At 39.5% G+C, this 17443-nt stretch overlaps 1 protein-coding gene across 1 annotated transcript in view; it reads right to left on the bottom strand.

Moving 5' to 3' along the window:
• The window catches only part of LOC106545335 (cadherin-23), a 453671-nt gene that overhangs the window by 86437 nt on the left and 349791 nt on the right, over window positions 1-17443 (bottom strand). Inside the window, exons 17-19 of the mRNA XM_087702429.1 lie at window positions 10780-10852; window positions 8093-8209; window positions 2547-2659 (exon numbers count right to left, since the gene is read on the bottom strand). Of these exons, the coding sequence (XP_087558555.1) occupies window positions 2547-2659; window positions 8093-8209; window positions 10780-10852 (303 nt within the window). The remainder of the gene's footprint in view (window positions 1-2546; window positions 2660-8092; window positions 8210-10779; window positions 10853-17443) is intronic.

The following is a 17443-nucleotide window of genomic DNA, read 5'->3' on the forward strand; positions in this document are numbered from 1 at the left end:
CTTTTTCTCCAAGTAAAATATTAGTCCACATTAAATAATATGGCATAAAACATGGGTGTGAAACTGTTGTTGTCATGTTATCACATGATGTATCATGCTTCCCCCCTTTGCTTAACCGGAGGTGGGCGTGGCCAGTATGTGACGCATCCGGCCTACAGGCCATGAATTTGACACCCCTGACCTAAAATATGTATTTTCCTCACACATTCCAAGCCAGGGAGGATAAGGGGGAGAGGGAAGAACAAATAACAATTATAAAGCAATTATTACCACACTAATATCTTGGAGTGCTGATTACCTTATGCTCTAAGAGGTAGAAATTAAATTTAACAGAGTTTGAAGGGACCTTGGAGGTCTTCTAGTCCAACCCTCTGCTTGGGCAGGAAACCCTACACCGCTTCAGACAAATGGATATCCAACATCTAAAAAACTTCCAGTGCTGGAACATTCACAACTTCTGAAGGCAAGCTGTTCCACTGATTAATTGTTCTAACTGTCAGGAAATTTCTCCTTAGTTCTAAGTTGCTTCTCTCCTTGGTTAGTCAATAGCTTGACTCCCTCTTCTTTGTGGCAGCCCCTGAGATACTGGAATACTGCTATCATGGTAACATATCTACAATTTTCACATCTCATTTGAAAATAAAAATATGGGCTCAACTCAATTGAATGATAATAACTGGCCAAAATAATCCAGAAAGTATAATAATGGGGCAACAGTATGAACTCAGGTCTCCTAAACCAAAATCTAGAATTCCACATTGTCAAGTCAACCCACAGGAGGGTTGTCATCATTCAGACAAGATAAAATTCTCAGCTTCATAAAACTCCTAATGAGTTGAATGAAAAGTTATAAAAATGTAAGCAGTGAATTCAAAATAATTCTGCAAAGACATCCAACATCTGGCATTTTGCTTACACTGTACAGGAAGAGAAAGAACTTCAGTTTGAAAGGATTTATCAAGCGAAAAAATCACTTCACCCCAAACATGGGTGAGCATATTTTTCCAGGTAGGAATCTTGGTCTGAGTTCCATTCAGGGGTGGCCTTCAAAACTTTTAGCAAGGAGTTCTCTGCCCGGTTGCTGGGTGGCCATGGCCATGGTGAACGTGGCCTACTCGGCCTCCTGCACAACAGTGGGGGGGATTTTTGCCCTCTGTGGGCTCCGGAGGCTTTTTTCGAGCCTCCGGGAGGGCAAAAACGGTCTTCCCAGGCTCTGGAGGCCCTCTGCAGGCCAGAATGTCCGGTAGGCCCATTCTTCAACCTCCCCAAGCCTCCATGCACAACTTGCACTTACCTGCATCCAAAATGGGCCACATGGGGACCCCTGGGAGGGGTGGGATGGGCGGAGTAATCCAGAAGTGGGATTTGGGGGCTCTCCGAACTGCACAGAGTCTTAGCTAGAGGTTCTCCTGAACCCCTGTGAACTCCCAGCAGCCCTCCCCTGGTTCCATCCAACAATATCGTAGCCCCCCTAACTCTATAATCTTTCCAACTATTCCTGGTCGTAGCTTCTCATTAGGCACAATAATGGTACAAGTGGGAATATGGAAGACAAAGATTGCTTCATGACAAAAGAAAAAGGGAAAGAAAATGACCACTTCAGCCAAATCTTGCAGAATCCCATCACCCTCCTTTTAAAAAAGCTAAATAACATATTAATCTATAATCCCTTATAGTTAGCCTTTCCCCCCTCATTTTTTATAAATCAGTGGAAGGACTGTTTAGGGTTGCTTTAAATGTAACTGGATGGTAAAATCAATTTTTGCTATATTAAGTGGAATATTTGCTATATTTATGTGCTATATTTTGTGGAAAACTATTAAGGTTCAGTCATCTGCTTAAAATATCTATGGCAGAAAAGCCCATCGGCAGAAAAGTAAATTCTTCAATTACTAAATAAGGTAATGGTAAAGGTTCCCCTTGCACTTATGTGCTAGTAGTTCCTGACTCTAGGGGGCAGTGCTCATCTCCGTTTCAAAACTGAAGAGCCAGCATTGTCTGAAGATGTCTCCGTGGTCACGTGGCCGGCATGACTAAATGCCAAAGGTGCACAGAACGCTCTTACCTTCCCACCACAGGTGGTTCCTATTTTTCTACTTGCATTTTTACATGCTTTCAAACTGCTAAGTTGGCAGAAGGTGGGACAAGTAACAGGAGCTCACTCAGTTATGCAGTGCTAGGGATCTGTACCGCCAAACTGCTGAACTTTCTGATCAACAAGCTCAGCGTCTTAGCCATTGAGCCACTGCGTCCCTATTTTTACTAAATACATCTATACTAAAGTAGAAGATGCATTTTATGTATTATAAGGACATATGGTAATTTCAAATGGGAGACCAAGTTGAGATGACATTTCAACAAGCCTTCTGCAAAACAATTCCACCTCTTTGTTCTTTTCTTAAACTGCTGACCAGATGGGCATCTGAAAGTTTCTAAGTCAGGGAAGAACAGTTCTGTTCAAGATAGAAAGGTCAATTATTGTTAAAAGAATCTAGATACATAACTATATTACAAACATCAAATGAAACCACTGCAGTGAAACTCACAGTTGCAATGCCAGTTTTCTGATTGTGACCAACACCTCCATCCACAGCTCGCACAATGAGTATATATTCCGATTTAGCTTCCCGGTCCAGTAGAGATGTAGTGGTGATTTCCCCTGAAGCAGGTAAGAGAGGGAAGTGAAAAAAGAAAGGCATCTAAGTTATAAATTATTTTCCTAAGCTTATAGAACAATATGGTGCAGTCACTTGGAAGGGTTTGCAAATGTACCTTTCATGATGTCACAGAAGGTACGCCTTGCAATTGCTAAGAGAGAAGGCATTAGCAAAAAAATAATAATGCTGAAACTTTGCAACCTCTGAACAGGAAGTAAAAAGTCAGTCTACTTGAAGGAAAGAAAATATTCAAAACCCTAGAAAAGCCATCAGGAGAAACTAGAGGATGTACTCTGGAAGCTATGAAAATAGGAGAGCTGAGGAGAAAAATATCCCAGGTCAATTGTACGTTTGAATGATTACTAATCAGATGCACCTCCAATGTTTCAATTATATTTAATTACTAGCTGGATACCGGTGCTTCGCAACGAAACTATGTGATCAGGCTATGCAGAAGAAATTAAGTTCACAACCTGTTGGCTCAGTGGTGGTCGGTGACTGAAACACACAAGGGAATATCACTCCTGCCGCCTTGAATCTGGAAGCAGTTCCATAGGTGGAAGGTGTAGACATTCTAGTGCAATAACGACGTTTAGTACTGTAAGGAACCCCACACCGCTCCTGAGTGAAAGAATGGAACATCTGACAGTTTGAACTGAGGTAACCGAATGTGAGGCAACTGGCAGTCAGAACAAAGTTCTTTTCAGGTGGGGAGGGGGAGTAGAATGTCTAACTCCTTAGCATCAGAACGTGTTAATATAAGGCAACTGGCAGTTGGAACAGAGTTCTTTTCAGGTGGAGAGGGGGAATAGATCTCCTTAGCATCAGAGCGTGTGAATTACTGTATAAAAAATACTAATGATCTCATGGTCATTTCGAAAAATCCTTTCTTAGTGAGCACCTAGAAGCCAAGAGGAATATAAGTGCCAAATTTCAAGTTTGTAGTCTTTACGGTTCTGGAGATTTTGTGATGAGCGAGTGGTATTTGGCTTTTATCTATATAGATAAATTCAGTTTAAACTATGATGCTATGAAGCTCACAATAAAGTCTATAGATTTGACATACCTGAGAAAACTATCTAGGTGTGATCCACTACCTATTACTTCTTTAATAGGTTTCTGAAGCTGCCTGATCTTCTCTCTTATTGCTCCAATAATGAACTGAAAGGTGCCCAATTGTCTTGTTTATACAGTAGGCTAACCAAGATGGAACTGTCCATTGATTCCTATGTCCCATGGCCGCATATTCAGCCTACACACCGAAGTTCAATTCCCTGGTCAAACACAAATCACTTTAATTTTAAGGGGCTGTCCACAGCAGATTATCTGGGGGAAACGATTAAAAATTGATCTTGAACTGCAAGAGGTCAAAAGATTCATTGAAATACATTTGCCTCCCAAGTTCCTGTGGTACCCATTAATCTGTAGTCTGGGGGGGGGAATCAGTGGGGGATTTAAAGAAAAAGGACATGTCTTAGTGATGAATTGCTCCACTTTGGCCACAAAGTTACATCCAATTAGGCACACCTTTACAGCGCACATTTAGCTAATTTTAGCGATGCTATTCCTACAGAGTTCTCAGTCTACTCCCACACCACACTACTTCCTGGCATGCAGGTTCATCTCCTTTCCTACTGAATAGGGGAACAGGGCAAGAGACTGAAAGTGATGCCACATCAAAAACACTGCCATGTCTTTTTCAGATTGTTTGACAATTCTGTAACCTGAAAAATGACACATTGGGGAAAAATATAGGCAAGGAAACAAGAGTTAATCAATTTCTTTTTTAATCCTTGCACTACATCATTGATATGGCATGGATTCTATGCTCCTGCTGTCTGATGCTTGCAGATGTATAGGGGACTTCTAATACCAGAGCCCCATCCAATATGCTTATGGTGGCTGGGAGTTATGGATGTTGATGCCTCTCTTGAGAAGATAAGAGTGGGAAAAGCGAAATTAATATTAATACTACTAATACTATTGTTTGTTTGTTTGTCTGTTTGTGTACCTATTTACTTACTTATTTGCCAGCCCTGTAGTCTAAAGGCAACTCTGAGTGACTTACAAACAATAACAATACTACTTCACTCCATGGAAGTGGACTAGAATGGGAGCAGAATACTGCCAGGAAATACCTGATTATGCAAATGGTTTTGATGGAAGAGATTTGGTTTCTGGAACCAATAGCCAAATTCTCTGGAAGGAGGATGTCAACATCCGAGAAAGCGCACCATTCAAAGTGGCCACAATGCACTGTTATGCTGTCTAGTAATGCTGTCTAGCAACCCTTGTACCAGTGGTGAATTCAATTTTTTTTACTACCGGCTCTGTGGGCGTGGCTTGGTGGGCATAGCAGGGGAAGGATATTGCAAAATCTCCATTCTCACCCCACTCTGGGGTCAGCCAGAGGTGATATTTGCCGATTCTCCAAACTACTCAAAATTTCCACTACTGGTTCTCCAGAACCTGTCAGAACCTGCTGACTTTCACCCCTGTATTGTTCACCACTTTCCAAGCTGAGACTTCAATAAAGAGACCCGTTCTACTCACAGTGTGGCTTCTTGTTTTGCTGGTTTGGTTTGGAAGCGTGACAGAGGAATTGAATGAATGTGCTTTACAATGAATGGCAAAAGAATGTATCTAAATCTAGGTGTAATGGAATAGTAGTTTGCAAAATATTACTGGGCAACACTTTCCATATCTGCAAATCAAGTAGCAATCCCTCATTGCCTTAAGATGTGGTCATTCGGAGAGCCAAAAGATCTTCATCCTAATAAACTTACAGATAAACGGATTGCAAAACACACACATTCCATTTCAACGTCTCTAGTTAATAAGATCTTGTGAAACTCTTGTGAAAATTTAATCTTTCTAATTGTGAATAATATCTGTTAGGCATTTGGAAGTCAGGCTGGATTTTGCAAGGGTTGGAGATGGAAAAAAAATTCAGATAAAGATTTGTGGTCTATAGAAGGAAGAGAAAATGCTGCTGCATTGAGGCCTATTAAATCATTCAGTGACAACACAGAAAGAAGATTGGCTCCCAAAGTTCACGGCCTTCATTGTCTGCAGCTTAACGATCAGTGCATGGGAAGTAAGCAATATTAGTTTGAACTCAGTGCAGGAAGGAAATATGATTTAATAGCTATAACAGGGATCTGGTGGGATGAGTCCTCGTCTGAAGTACCACAGATAGAGGGTATTGCTTGTTCAAATAGAACAGGTGCAGTGGAGAAGGAGGAAGACTAACTTGTGTTAAAGGTAAACATCTGCTCACAAATCTTAATGAATAAACTTAGCAGTGCTAGAAAGAGATTTGGAATAAAATAAACTGAGGAACAAACAAAACTTGAACTGCCAACTATTGTTATTTCTTGGTTTATTAACTAAAAGAGATTTGTTTGCTACAAGAACTTGTATATATAAACTCTAACAACTCTTGGTGGTTTACAATAATAACATTTAAGAACCTCAACTAATAAAACAATACATATAGTATCCAATATACATATATGCATACACTTACAAATACACATTTCTAAGTTAGGTTTGAGTTCAGTCAACTCTCTGGACAACTCCCTGAAATTTTCTTGGCAATATTTTTGGGAAGAAGTATCTCCATTTTACGGACTGAGAGAGAGAGACTGGCCCAAGATCACCTAGCTGGCTTTGTATCTAAGGGAGGACTAAAACTAAGTCTCCTGGTTTCTATATTTATGCTTTAATATATTTTCTACAAGCTAATTTCTTTCCAAGTCAGATGAATGAACCAGATATCTAGTGGGACATAAACTCGGCAAAACATGGTCCTTCCAAAACATTTCTGACCCAACTTGCTGAAATCTTTCTCTCTCAAAAAAGTTTAAGAAGACCAGCCTCCTTTGGTTTGATACTTAAATGAGAAGATATGGCATCTAATAAGAACACTGGGGAGTAAATGACTAAGTAACATGAGAGTTCTTAAGAAATTTAAAATTAAATTCGGAGATGTAGGATAAGAGATACTTGACAGTACTTACAGAGAGATATACAAGGCGAACAAACATGTCAGTCCTAGGGGAGATCAACCCTGACTACTCCTTAGAAGGCCAGATCCTGAAGATGAAACTCAAATACATTGGCCACCTTATGAGAAGGAAGAACTCACTAGAGAAGAGCCTAATGCTGGGAATGATTGAGGGCAAAAGAAGGCAGAGAATGAGGTGGCTGGATGGAGAAACCTTGTCCATGGGGTCACAATGCGTTGGACACAACTTCACAACCAACAACAACTACTACTACTACTACTACTACTACTACTACTACTACTACTACTACTACTACTAATGGAATAGTAGTTGATCATAAACTGAATATAATTGGACAATGTGATGTGGCAGGTATAATATTGGGATATGTGAACAGAATTATAGTTTGTGGGAAATAATTGTCCCATTTTTCTGTGCATTGGCCACAGTCTACTTCAAATAGCATGTTTTAAGACAACTTCAGATTGCTGTTATTAACCTAACTCCAACACCTTTCTTTTCTGAGTCTCATAGTCAAGAGAGAATGTAGAAGTTGGAAGTGCTTAGTCATTAGAAAAGAAGAATTTGATGGGGATATGTTAGAGGTTTACATATACTCTTCCCAGTAGAAGATGTATTGTCAGTTATTATGGAGTTTAGAACATAGAATACAAGATTTAGGTTAAGGAAAGATGATTCTGCCTGAACATTAGAAAGATATTCCTAAGAACAGTGTGACAGTGAAACCAATTTCTTAAATAATCTGTGACCTGTATTTCATTGATGTGATCAGGTGGAGGATAGTCAGATATTTATTTATTTTGGATTCCCACAGTGGGTGGATATAGTATTCAATGTTAAATGCCACTTCCATCACTGGGAGAAGTTCATATTTCCTTGAAAATGAAATACCAAAAAAGGCATTTTAATAGTTTCAACTTGTTTTTCTTCCTCCAAATCCTTGGATGCCATCCTCCATTCCAAAGGTTTGTATTATAATTGAATTGTAATTTTTAATATGACAGTGAGAAATGATTACATGCAGGAAGTGATATTATTAACTATATTTAACTAATTAGAATTAAATTATAATTTTGTCTTGGCTTTATTTTCTGGAGCATGCCATTTCTGGCATACCATTCAAAAACAGATTATACATCTGATCTTTAAGGCAATTTATTCTGATTTATGGAAAGCACATAGCTTTGAATTCTGGGCAATTTGAACATTAATATAATACAAATGTTTCACAAGAATTATACTGATTTTGCTCTGGTGTTAGGCAGTATGATCTTTGCATTCATACCTGTATTTTTATTTTTATTTTAGAGGATAATTTGTTAGACGAGTGAAAACTATTGTTTTTAATTTAAAAAAAAAATCAAGAAAACTGAAAAGTAAGTAGAAAGTCGTAGTTGTACTTACCAGAACGAGCATTAATGCGAAAATGTGATGAACCTTCCAAAGAGTATATAATAGATTCTTGGCCATATTCTCTTGATCGGTCAAAGTCAGTAGCATTTAGAAATAGCACTGTTGCTCCTTGAAGAAAGCAAGAAAAATAAGATGAAGAGTTTACAGGCCAAATTTATTTATTTGTTTAGGAAAATTTAGATTACACTTATATAGTTTACTGCAATTTTGATTTGCATAATTCACAATCTAATTGTGAAATAATAAACAAATAAGTTTTTTCCAAAGTACAGGGTAAATTGATGATCTGTAATCAAAATTCGCTGTGGGAAATATGAATGGAGAAAAATCAGAAAAAATATATAATAAAGAAATGGAATGATCAAAGCACTGAACTAGAGATCAGGGCTTTATGTAGCGAAACAAGAAAAAATTCCATGCATTTCCCAAAAAAGGGCTAATACAGAGGCAACCTAACACCTGCCTTTTCCATTCTAAGTGTCCTCTTAAGATTCATACTCCTTTCATTGTAAGATTTATGTATGTCACTGAGAAAATGACAAGTTGAAACTCTGCCCATCCGGCGTTTCTCAGGCATTGCGTCTCCCTTCGCTTTGTGGAGAGGGAAGCAGCGTAGAAGTTGACTGCCTGAGCCAAAGTGGTCAACTTGAGACTTGATTTTTGAGCAGTAGCAATCCATTCCACTCTTTCCTTTCCCTTTCTGTCTTTCTTCTATTTTCCTTTCCTTTTCCTTCTCTTTTCCTTTCTCCTTTCCTTTCTCCTTTCCTTTCCTTCCCTTTCCCTCCCTTTCCTTTCTTCTTTCCCATTTCCTTTCCTTTTTCCTTTCCTTCTTTTCTATTTCCTTTCCTTTTTCCTTTCCTTTCTCTTTTCCTTTCTCCTTTCCTTTCTCTTTTCCTTTCCTTTCTCCTTTCCTTTTCTTTCTTTATTTTCTTTCCCTTCTTTTTTTCTTTTCCCTTCCCTTCCCCTCCCTTCTTTATACTTTCCTTTCTTCTTTGCCATTTCCTTTCCTTTTCCTTTTCCTTTTCCTTTCCTTTTCCTTTCCTTTTCCTTTCCTTTTCCTTTCCTTTTCCTTTCCTTTTCCTTTCCTTTTCCTTTCCTTTTCCTTTCCTTTTCCTTTCCTTTTCCTTTCCTTTCCTTTCTCTTTTCCTTTCCTTTTTCTTCTTTCCCATTTCCTTTCCCTCCCCCTTCCTTCCCTTCCTTCCTTCCTGGGGGTCTGAGGGAGAGGGAGTGGACCTTTTCCTCCTTGCCCCCCCTCCCCAACATCTGCTCTGATGGCAAATGTGCTTTTTGTGTGCTACATTATGTGTAAAGAATGCTGATATGAGACATTAAACATAACAGTTTAACTGCTGCCAATCAAATATTGGATAAGATAATTTGTAGGATTTTAATGTTTGTAAATCTGATTGTGATGACATCAGTGCCTAACCAGCCATAAACCTCACCGCATGTCACTTTTACACACTGCCAGAGGTTTGATTCTGACCTGCTCAAGATTGACTCGGCCTTCCATCCTTCTGAGGTTGGTAAAATGAGGATCCAGATTGTTGGGGGCAATAGGTTGACATTGTAAATTTCTTAGAGAGGGTTAAAGCATTATGAAGTGGTATATAAGACTAAGTGCTATTGCTATTCATTCCACTTCTAAAATACAAAATCTGTAGATATTTTAATCTATCTCCTGCTATGGGTAAAGTAGACAAATGTCCACTGTGTGTCCCTGAAAATAAGACCTTTCCTGAAAATAAGCCTTAGCTGGATTTTACAGCATGTGCCTAATAATAGGCACTACCCCAAAAATAAGCCCTAGTGTGCATGGCCAGAACAGAAGGCAGAGAGCATGTGTGAGCTGATGATGTCCAGCAGCAGCCTCAACCCGTGCAGCACAGGTGAGTTGATTCCCTGTCCAAGCAGCAGATGGAGGCAGAGATGAGTGGGGGAAGGGGAAAACGGGCAATCCAGATGCAATGCGCAGGCCACGTGAAAGCTGAGAGTCAGTGGACCGGTAAGGGGGGGGGTACTGTGGGAGGCTCCTCTTTGCCTCTCTCAGCTTGCATGAGGCCTGTGCGGTTCGTCAGGATCGCCTGTCTTCTACCTCACGCCTCTGCCTCCGTCTGCTGCTTGGACAGGGAATCAATTCACTGCACTGCGCGGGCTGCCTCATGTGTATGTGCCAGGGGGCGGGGCGCCCAGCTGGGCTGATCACCCTGAAATTGAATTTCCTCAAAAATAAGCCCTAATGCTTATTTTGGAGCCCCCCCAAAATATAAGACCGGGTCTTATTTTCAGGGAAACACAGGTAGCTTGAAAGGTATTAAAAGTAAGAATTTCTCTGTAAGAGAAGGGAAGGTAGATGAAGTAATATGTCTCCAAAGACCATGGCAAAGCCCAAAGGACCGATGAGTAAACTGCTGCTTTGGGAGCTCTCTAGAAGAGAAGAGGATGAGATTACCCATATGTGTTCTGGATGGCTGTCCCCCACAAGAAGACTGCCAGGAGAAAATCAAGAAAAGGAAGCCATTGCATGAAAGCTAGCTGGGTGACTTTGAGCAGTCTTTGTCTCTCTCTCTCTGTCTCTATGACTCTCCCTCCCTCCCCCCCTCTCTCAGTCCAAATAATCTCCCAAATTTGCTGTTATGAGGGAATGATAAGGATTAGGATAAAAACTGATCTCCTACCTGCCATGATATCCTCCATGACTGTGACAACATAGGAAGGCTTGCTAAATGTGGGTGGATTGTCATTTTCATCCTACAAAGGTAACATGAAAATAAAAATTGTGACACCGATTTTGGCACCAAAGCATAAATGTCCAACATATAATAAAATAAATAGTATTTTGATAAATATATATATAAATCCACCCATTCAAGGCCCATGTTAATTTAATGAAGGAGTTTATTAATACCCTATCCACAGTCACCCTGGCCCCCTGAGGTCAAACACAACCCTAATGCGGCCCTCAATAAAATCAAGTGTGACACCCCTGAACAAAGGGCTTCAAAAGACAAAATAAAAGCAAAGCATTTTCTCACAGCATCCCATTTTTTTTCTTTCTAAGTGTCCTCTTTGCCACGTGTCCTAAAGTCCAGCTTTGGTTAAAAGGCCGGCAAAAAAACAAATCCCAGAATCCCTGTCTTTGCATAATTGGTTTTCAGAAAAGGAGTCTAAGAAGCAGCAAAATACATTACACTGAAGAATCTGATGAAGAGAGTCTTTTGCTTATTTATTTAAATTTTAGGAAATTTCAGTATTGTTTAATTATTTATCAAGCAACCATTAAAAAGGAAAAACTACAGTAATTTTTATCCTTTGCCTTTGAAAGCACCCAGATTATACAGCCTCTGTATGCTACTAATACAGTCTCATACACATGTTTTAATATTGATAGATATATCTTGTAAGTTCTAAAGTACAGATAGGATAGCAATTTCAATATTACTAATTTATTAATAGAGATGCTGTTATATCAACATTTAAAGTAGTTAAAATACTTTTAATTACAGTGAATAGTAGTAATAATCTATTGTCACTCACAAGTGCTTTGCAAGGAGTATATAATTAAGTAATTAATTCCTTCACACATTAATTAAAAAAAATTAAAACAGGGATTATTCTGTTCCTTGGCAGATTGAGACATGAACAGTGCTGTCATAGGCAGGAACACAATTACATGAAATGGTGTAATTTTCAGCTTCCCTCAATTATGCAAATTGGGTAAATTTTGATTAAAAAGTAATCTATTTTTATCCATTTCTGACGTCGGTGAATGTAGGACAGTTACCTTTACATTTTCACCAACAAGGTTGATTAATTAAAAAAAAGCAAATGAAAGAGTGTCATGATTGGTCAGCAAGTAGATTAATGTTGTGACCTGTCAGCCGCTGGCTTCTCCAGCAGCCGAATCAGAGGAGGAGGCAGCATGGGAGTCAGGGTTAGTATCGAGGCAACCTAAGAGCTCCAAGGGGGAAGAGGGAATGGAGCTGGCAGAGAGAGAGAGAGAGAGGGAGAGGGAGAGAGAGAGAGAGGGAGAGAGAGAGAGAGGTGGAGCCTGGGTCAGCCCTCAGATGGAAAGTCAACAGCTCCCCAGGTCTGGAGGTGACTGATGAGGAAGAGGAGGGACAGCAGGGTCCAGTGGCCATTGTGCAGATGCGCAGAAGGCAGAGGAGAGGAGAGCAGTGGAAATCCATGGGCCGATCCATGGGAAGAAAGAGCCAGTGCTGCTAGCAAAGCCCCACCCTAGCTCTTGGGATAAAAGGCAGGGGATGGAGATGAGTAGACATGGCAGACAACTATTCATCTTCTGGCTGGCCAGACTTATTAGCCTGTGTTGCGAGATAAACTTTTTGCCTGGGCTGCTGGCGCGCCAATAAAGGAATATTTGAGTTAACTTCAGACGGTTTGTCATGTTTGGGGAGCTGGGTCAGAACAGTTAAAAACTGCAGTAAGAATATGGCTACTACTACATTCTCTTTTATTTTTTGATAATCTGCCATCAGGTTGTTGTCAACTCAGATGCAGTGATCCAGCCTTTGCTAAAAATTACGTTACTTGATTGATCGTTCTCACTATTAGGAAAATTTTCTTTAATTCTAGATTGTTTCTTTCCTTGATTAGTTTCCTGTTCTGACCCGCCTCTTCGCTCGTTCACAAATTACAGTCAGACAGAACTTCAAAGGAAATATCTTTATCAGTCCTGGCTCAAGCTGGCTGCGAGCCCAAAAATAAACGTAGATAAAGTGTCTGGCAAAAAGTTACACAGCAAAAGCAAAAACAAAAAGCTCTTACAGCAAACCAGGTTGACAGAAAGCAAATCACTTATCCAAGTGCCTCTTTAAATCACGAAACTGAACTCACGAACAAACCACGAATGAAGAACGACGTTGACTTCTGCCACGAAGGCGTGGCACCATCCGTCGTTTATCTGCAGAAGACGACCCTAACGAGCAACAGCTGCTCATTATTCCTACATCCTGGCACAACTCACAGCAAGCTTCTGCTGAATCACAACAGTTTCCTATCCATTATTTCTAGTCTTGCCTTCTGGTGTTTGGAAAAATAGGCTGACCCCCTCATCTTTGTGGCAACCTCTCAATTACTGGAACACTGCTATCGTGTCTTCCCTAGTCCTTCTTTTCACTAGACTAGCCATGCCCAATTCCTGCAACTGTTCTCCATATGTTTTAGCTCCCTAATCATCTTCATTGCACTCCAGAGGTGGGTTGCTCCCGGTTTGGCCCGGATTGCGCAAACTGGTAGTGGCAGCAGCGGCGGGAGGCTCCACTCACATACCTGGACGTTTCTGTACATGCGCAAAAGTGTTGCACACGTGCGCAAGTGCACACAAGAAGCACACTCAAACCAGTAGTAAAAAAATTGGCAACCCACCACTGGTGAGAAGGCTCAATCAATTAACATATTATTTAGCAAAGCGTATGAGCGAACCAATAATTTAAAAAATGGAAACCCACCACTGGTGCACTCTTTTCTGAGTCTCAATCTTTTTTTAATGTTATTTTTTTATTATTATTTGGGAGATAGGAGTGGGCTGGAATGATTCACAGCTAAGAAAAAGTTGTTTAAGTGCTGTGGACTTCTATTGTGAAAGAAGGGTTAGAACCCTTAACCAATACAAAATTACGATCTGATTGGTGCTACAGCCTGGACATAAAGTTTTTATGTCACTTTCAAGAGGAGCACACCTACATGGATCTCTCAACCTTTGAAATCACTCTGAGAACTATATCGGTGAGGAGTGGCTGTTGTTATCCATAAAAACAAACTAGCTGACTAGACAGAGGGGAAAAAAATCAGAAATGTATACCTACAATCCAGCAACAAATTTATGATAATTAAAGAAGAAAGAAAAAATATTCAAATGTCATGGGTAAAGATCAGTGCATCTGAAAGCAGGCATAAACCTTTAAACACAATTTTTAAATAGTCTGCAAAGGAGCCATTTTAGATGGCCAATTAAATATTTATTGTCAATAAATCATGTTCCACATGCCCCAGGAAACAGTTTCACAATAGGAAACATCTTTTTTTTAAAATCCAGCAAAGAAGTTATTCACCAGGAGGCACCCTAACAATGATTTTATGTGCATTCTGCAAAGTATTCTGAAACATTATTTTCAAAATTATAAAAAAAAGATTTAAAATAGGGACGGAATTATTGTTTTGTCCAATTGAAATACTTATTTTACTTATTTGCTCCTCCTCTCCTATTTTTTATACTCTTAACAGTTTCTCTATATGAAAATAAAAACAGAGGAATACTTTTATGAAGTGTTCACTTTTCAACATGCATTTTTATCTGGATGGTTTAGGAATCTGAGCTCTCATATATTTTTCTGCATAGAATCAAATTACTCGCAATCAATATACTTAGAGGAAGGGGAGAAAAACTGAAATACACTAGGAACGATCAAAAGAAATTCAATAGTTTTCAAGTCCCCATCTAATTAGTCAGTATTCTGAACAGTACTTGAGGTTTTAGCACACACTTGTTGGAAAGCAAATCTTAAAACGCTTGATCTTTTTTTCTTCTCTGTTCTAGGAAAAAAAATCACTTTTTAAATGTCATTGCTTTCCTTTTCAAGTCATCTGAACACAATATGCAAAAATTGTATTATGTGAAAGTATGCCACAGACAAAAGTTTACATTTAACCATCAGTTTCTTGATTGCTGTTTAAGATAAATGCCTGATTGGAATGAGAAAGGCAGAAGGATGGCTGCAGCTGAGCAAACAACCCCAAACTTTTTGCTATAATTTGTATTTTTTTTAAAAAAACTTTCTAAACTAGCAAACTGACTCGTTTGCTATCAAAGTTGGTTTTTTAGGTAAATTCACATGCCGTTGATGTCTATTATAATATATAATTAATCACTGTTCTGTGTTTTTGGATTTCTTTGTCACAACAGAGGACCTTTAATTAACATTAGCATCACTTATGACTTTAGGGAAGCAATGGTCGACCGGCTCACAGAAGACCCGGGAGATAAAAGCTCCTTGGAACTCCTTTCCATATTAAGGAGATGACCAGGGGTGGACTGCTGGGGGTTCACAGAGGTTCGGGCAATCCTCTAGCTAAGATTCTGTGCAGTTTGGAGAACACCCAAATCCCACTCCTGGCTGGCCCCGCCCAACCTGTCCCTCCCAGGAGTCCCCACACGACCTATTTTGGATACAGGTAAGTGCAGGGTGATTGCGGCAGCACGGGGAGGGCCCACTGGAAGTTTGGGAAGACTGGAAACGGGTCCATTTCTGGCTCTGGAGCCTGGGGAGATCATTTTTGCTCTCCTGGAAGCTCGAGGAAAGCCTCCGGAGCCCGAGGAAGTAAAAAATGCCCCCCCCCTCATCATGATGCCGGAGGCTGACTAGGCCAATGGCCATGCCCACCATGGCCATACCCACCCAGCAACTGGGCAGAGAAATCCTTGCTAAAAATTTTGAAGCCCGCCTATCATCTATCTATCTATCTATCTATCTATCTATCTATCTATCTATCTATCTATCTATCTATCTATCTATCTATCTATCTATCTATCTATCTACCTACCTACCTACCTACCTACCTACCTACCTACCTATCTATCATCTATCTATCTAATGTTTTTTTTACTGCTGTATTTGACAGAGTTGTAACAAATTGGATGTTCTACAAATTCAATAAATAAATAAATACATCGAGACATACATATTTGTTCATGAAGTTCAGGACCCAAGATTGACTTGAAAGCTTGCATGTGTATATACATGAACAAACATACACATATGAGCAGACAGGTAGCCAGCAGTAAAGTACGCTGTAAATCATGCCAATCCCTTGGTCCAAGTAGTGTTTTTTTCTCAGACTCTTTTTACAGAGTAGAAAGGCAGGTGATTTAATAGCCATGCCATTTATATCAGGCTATTTCAGGCTCAACAATCTTGACCATACTTATGTTTATTGGAACTAGTTTTTGTTTTTCTGATTGACACTATGAATTGCCACAAAAGCCTGCAAAAGTAGTTTATCTAGCTAGCTGAAACATCACCAATTAAGAGCTCTTTTCATAAGACCCCCATGCACATGATTGCTTTTCAGTACTGGAAATTAGAACACTTTTCTCCAAATCTGTACACAATTGAAATGTTCTTAAGTACAACACTGAACACAAGATTTGTAGACAGCAATATAATGTTAGTTTTTCAGTCTCTCTTATTTAAAAGAGAAATGGTTTTTAAATGGGTAGGGTTGAATCTTTAATATTTGACTATATTTTTTCAACATAAATCAACATCATCATCTTTAGGATCAAGACATTTGTAAATCTTTGTGTGTGTGTGTGTGTGTGTGTGTTCCAGCATAACTCTGGGACACCTCTAGCAATTTCAATCAAACTTGTACACAGATGACTTACTCTCTGGAAAAAATACTATGGGGGTAAGACACACATAACACCACTCGGGGGTGTGTGTTCAATTAAGATACAGCCTGTTGTCCCTTAAAATGGCTTCTACTGTATTGCCATAAAATGGTTTCTACTGTACAGCACAGTGGAGTTGCCAGGGTAACGGCTTCACAGTACTCTACAAGGGGGCTGCCTCTGGTAAGGGGGAAAATCCAACATTAGAAATTACATTTGGTCCAGAAATTTCCCCCCTATAAATAAATACCCAGGCAATGCTGGGTTATCGGCTAGTTAACAATAACATGACAATGAAGTTTTATTGTATTCTATTCTGTAACAGCACCTGAAGCAAATGAATATCTTTTCTTTATAATACATTTAAGGATAAAGTTTGCTGACGGAATGGTCAGAATAGCGACTAGTATGTCAGTGAATGAGAGATGGGGAGAAACATTACTGCTAATATTTCCTAGGACGCTAGCATCAATCTCAATATTAGTTCCTATCCAATAATTCTGCCTTCAGAAGCTTATTGTCTCCTAATAGGAAAAATACAAAGGGAATTTCAATTATTTATTAAAAATCAATAAGCATAGGATGAAAAAGCATCAAACTCTTTCCCCTTAACACAGACCACAGAAGCACACACGTACAGTTGTTCTTTTCTTTCACTTTTCTTAAGTGAGCTAATTCATCATTATCATCATCCTCATCGTATTTCCCCCCCCCCCTTCCACTTGAAAGAGAAAAATCCCTTTTGGTAGAAAGTGGCGAATGTGACAGCTACTTAGAAATCACCCATGTACAAAATCAACTAGAAGGAAATGACCTTTTCAAATGCAGTCTTTAGACAGATGGGATTACACTGTCCAAAGAACAGTTAGGGAAAGAAGATATTTCTCCTCAATTAAGCCCCTTTGCTGTTTCTTTAGGTCTCCTCACAA

This window comes from Thamnophis sirtalis, unplaced genomic scaffold (genome assembly GCF_051295495.1).
Source record: "Thamnophis sirtalis isolate CommonGarterSnake01/CBP01778 unplaced genomic scaffold, rThaSir2_p1.2 scaffold_15, whole genome shotgun sequence".
Taxonomy (NCBI): Eukaryota; Metazoa; Chordata; class Lepidosauria; order Squamata; family Natricidae; genus Thamnophis; species Thamnophis sirtalis.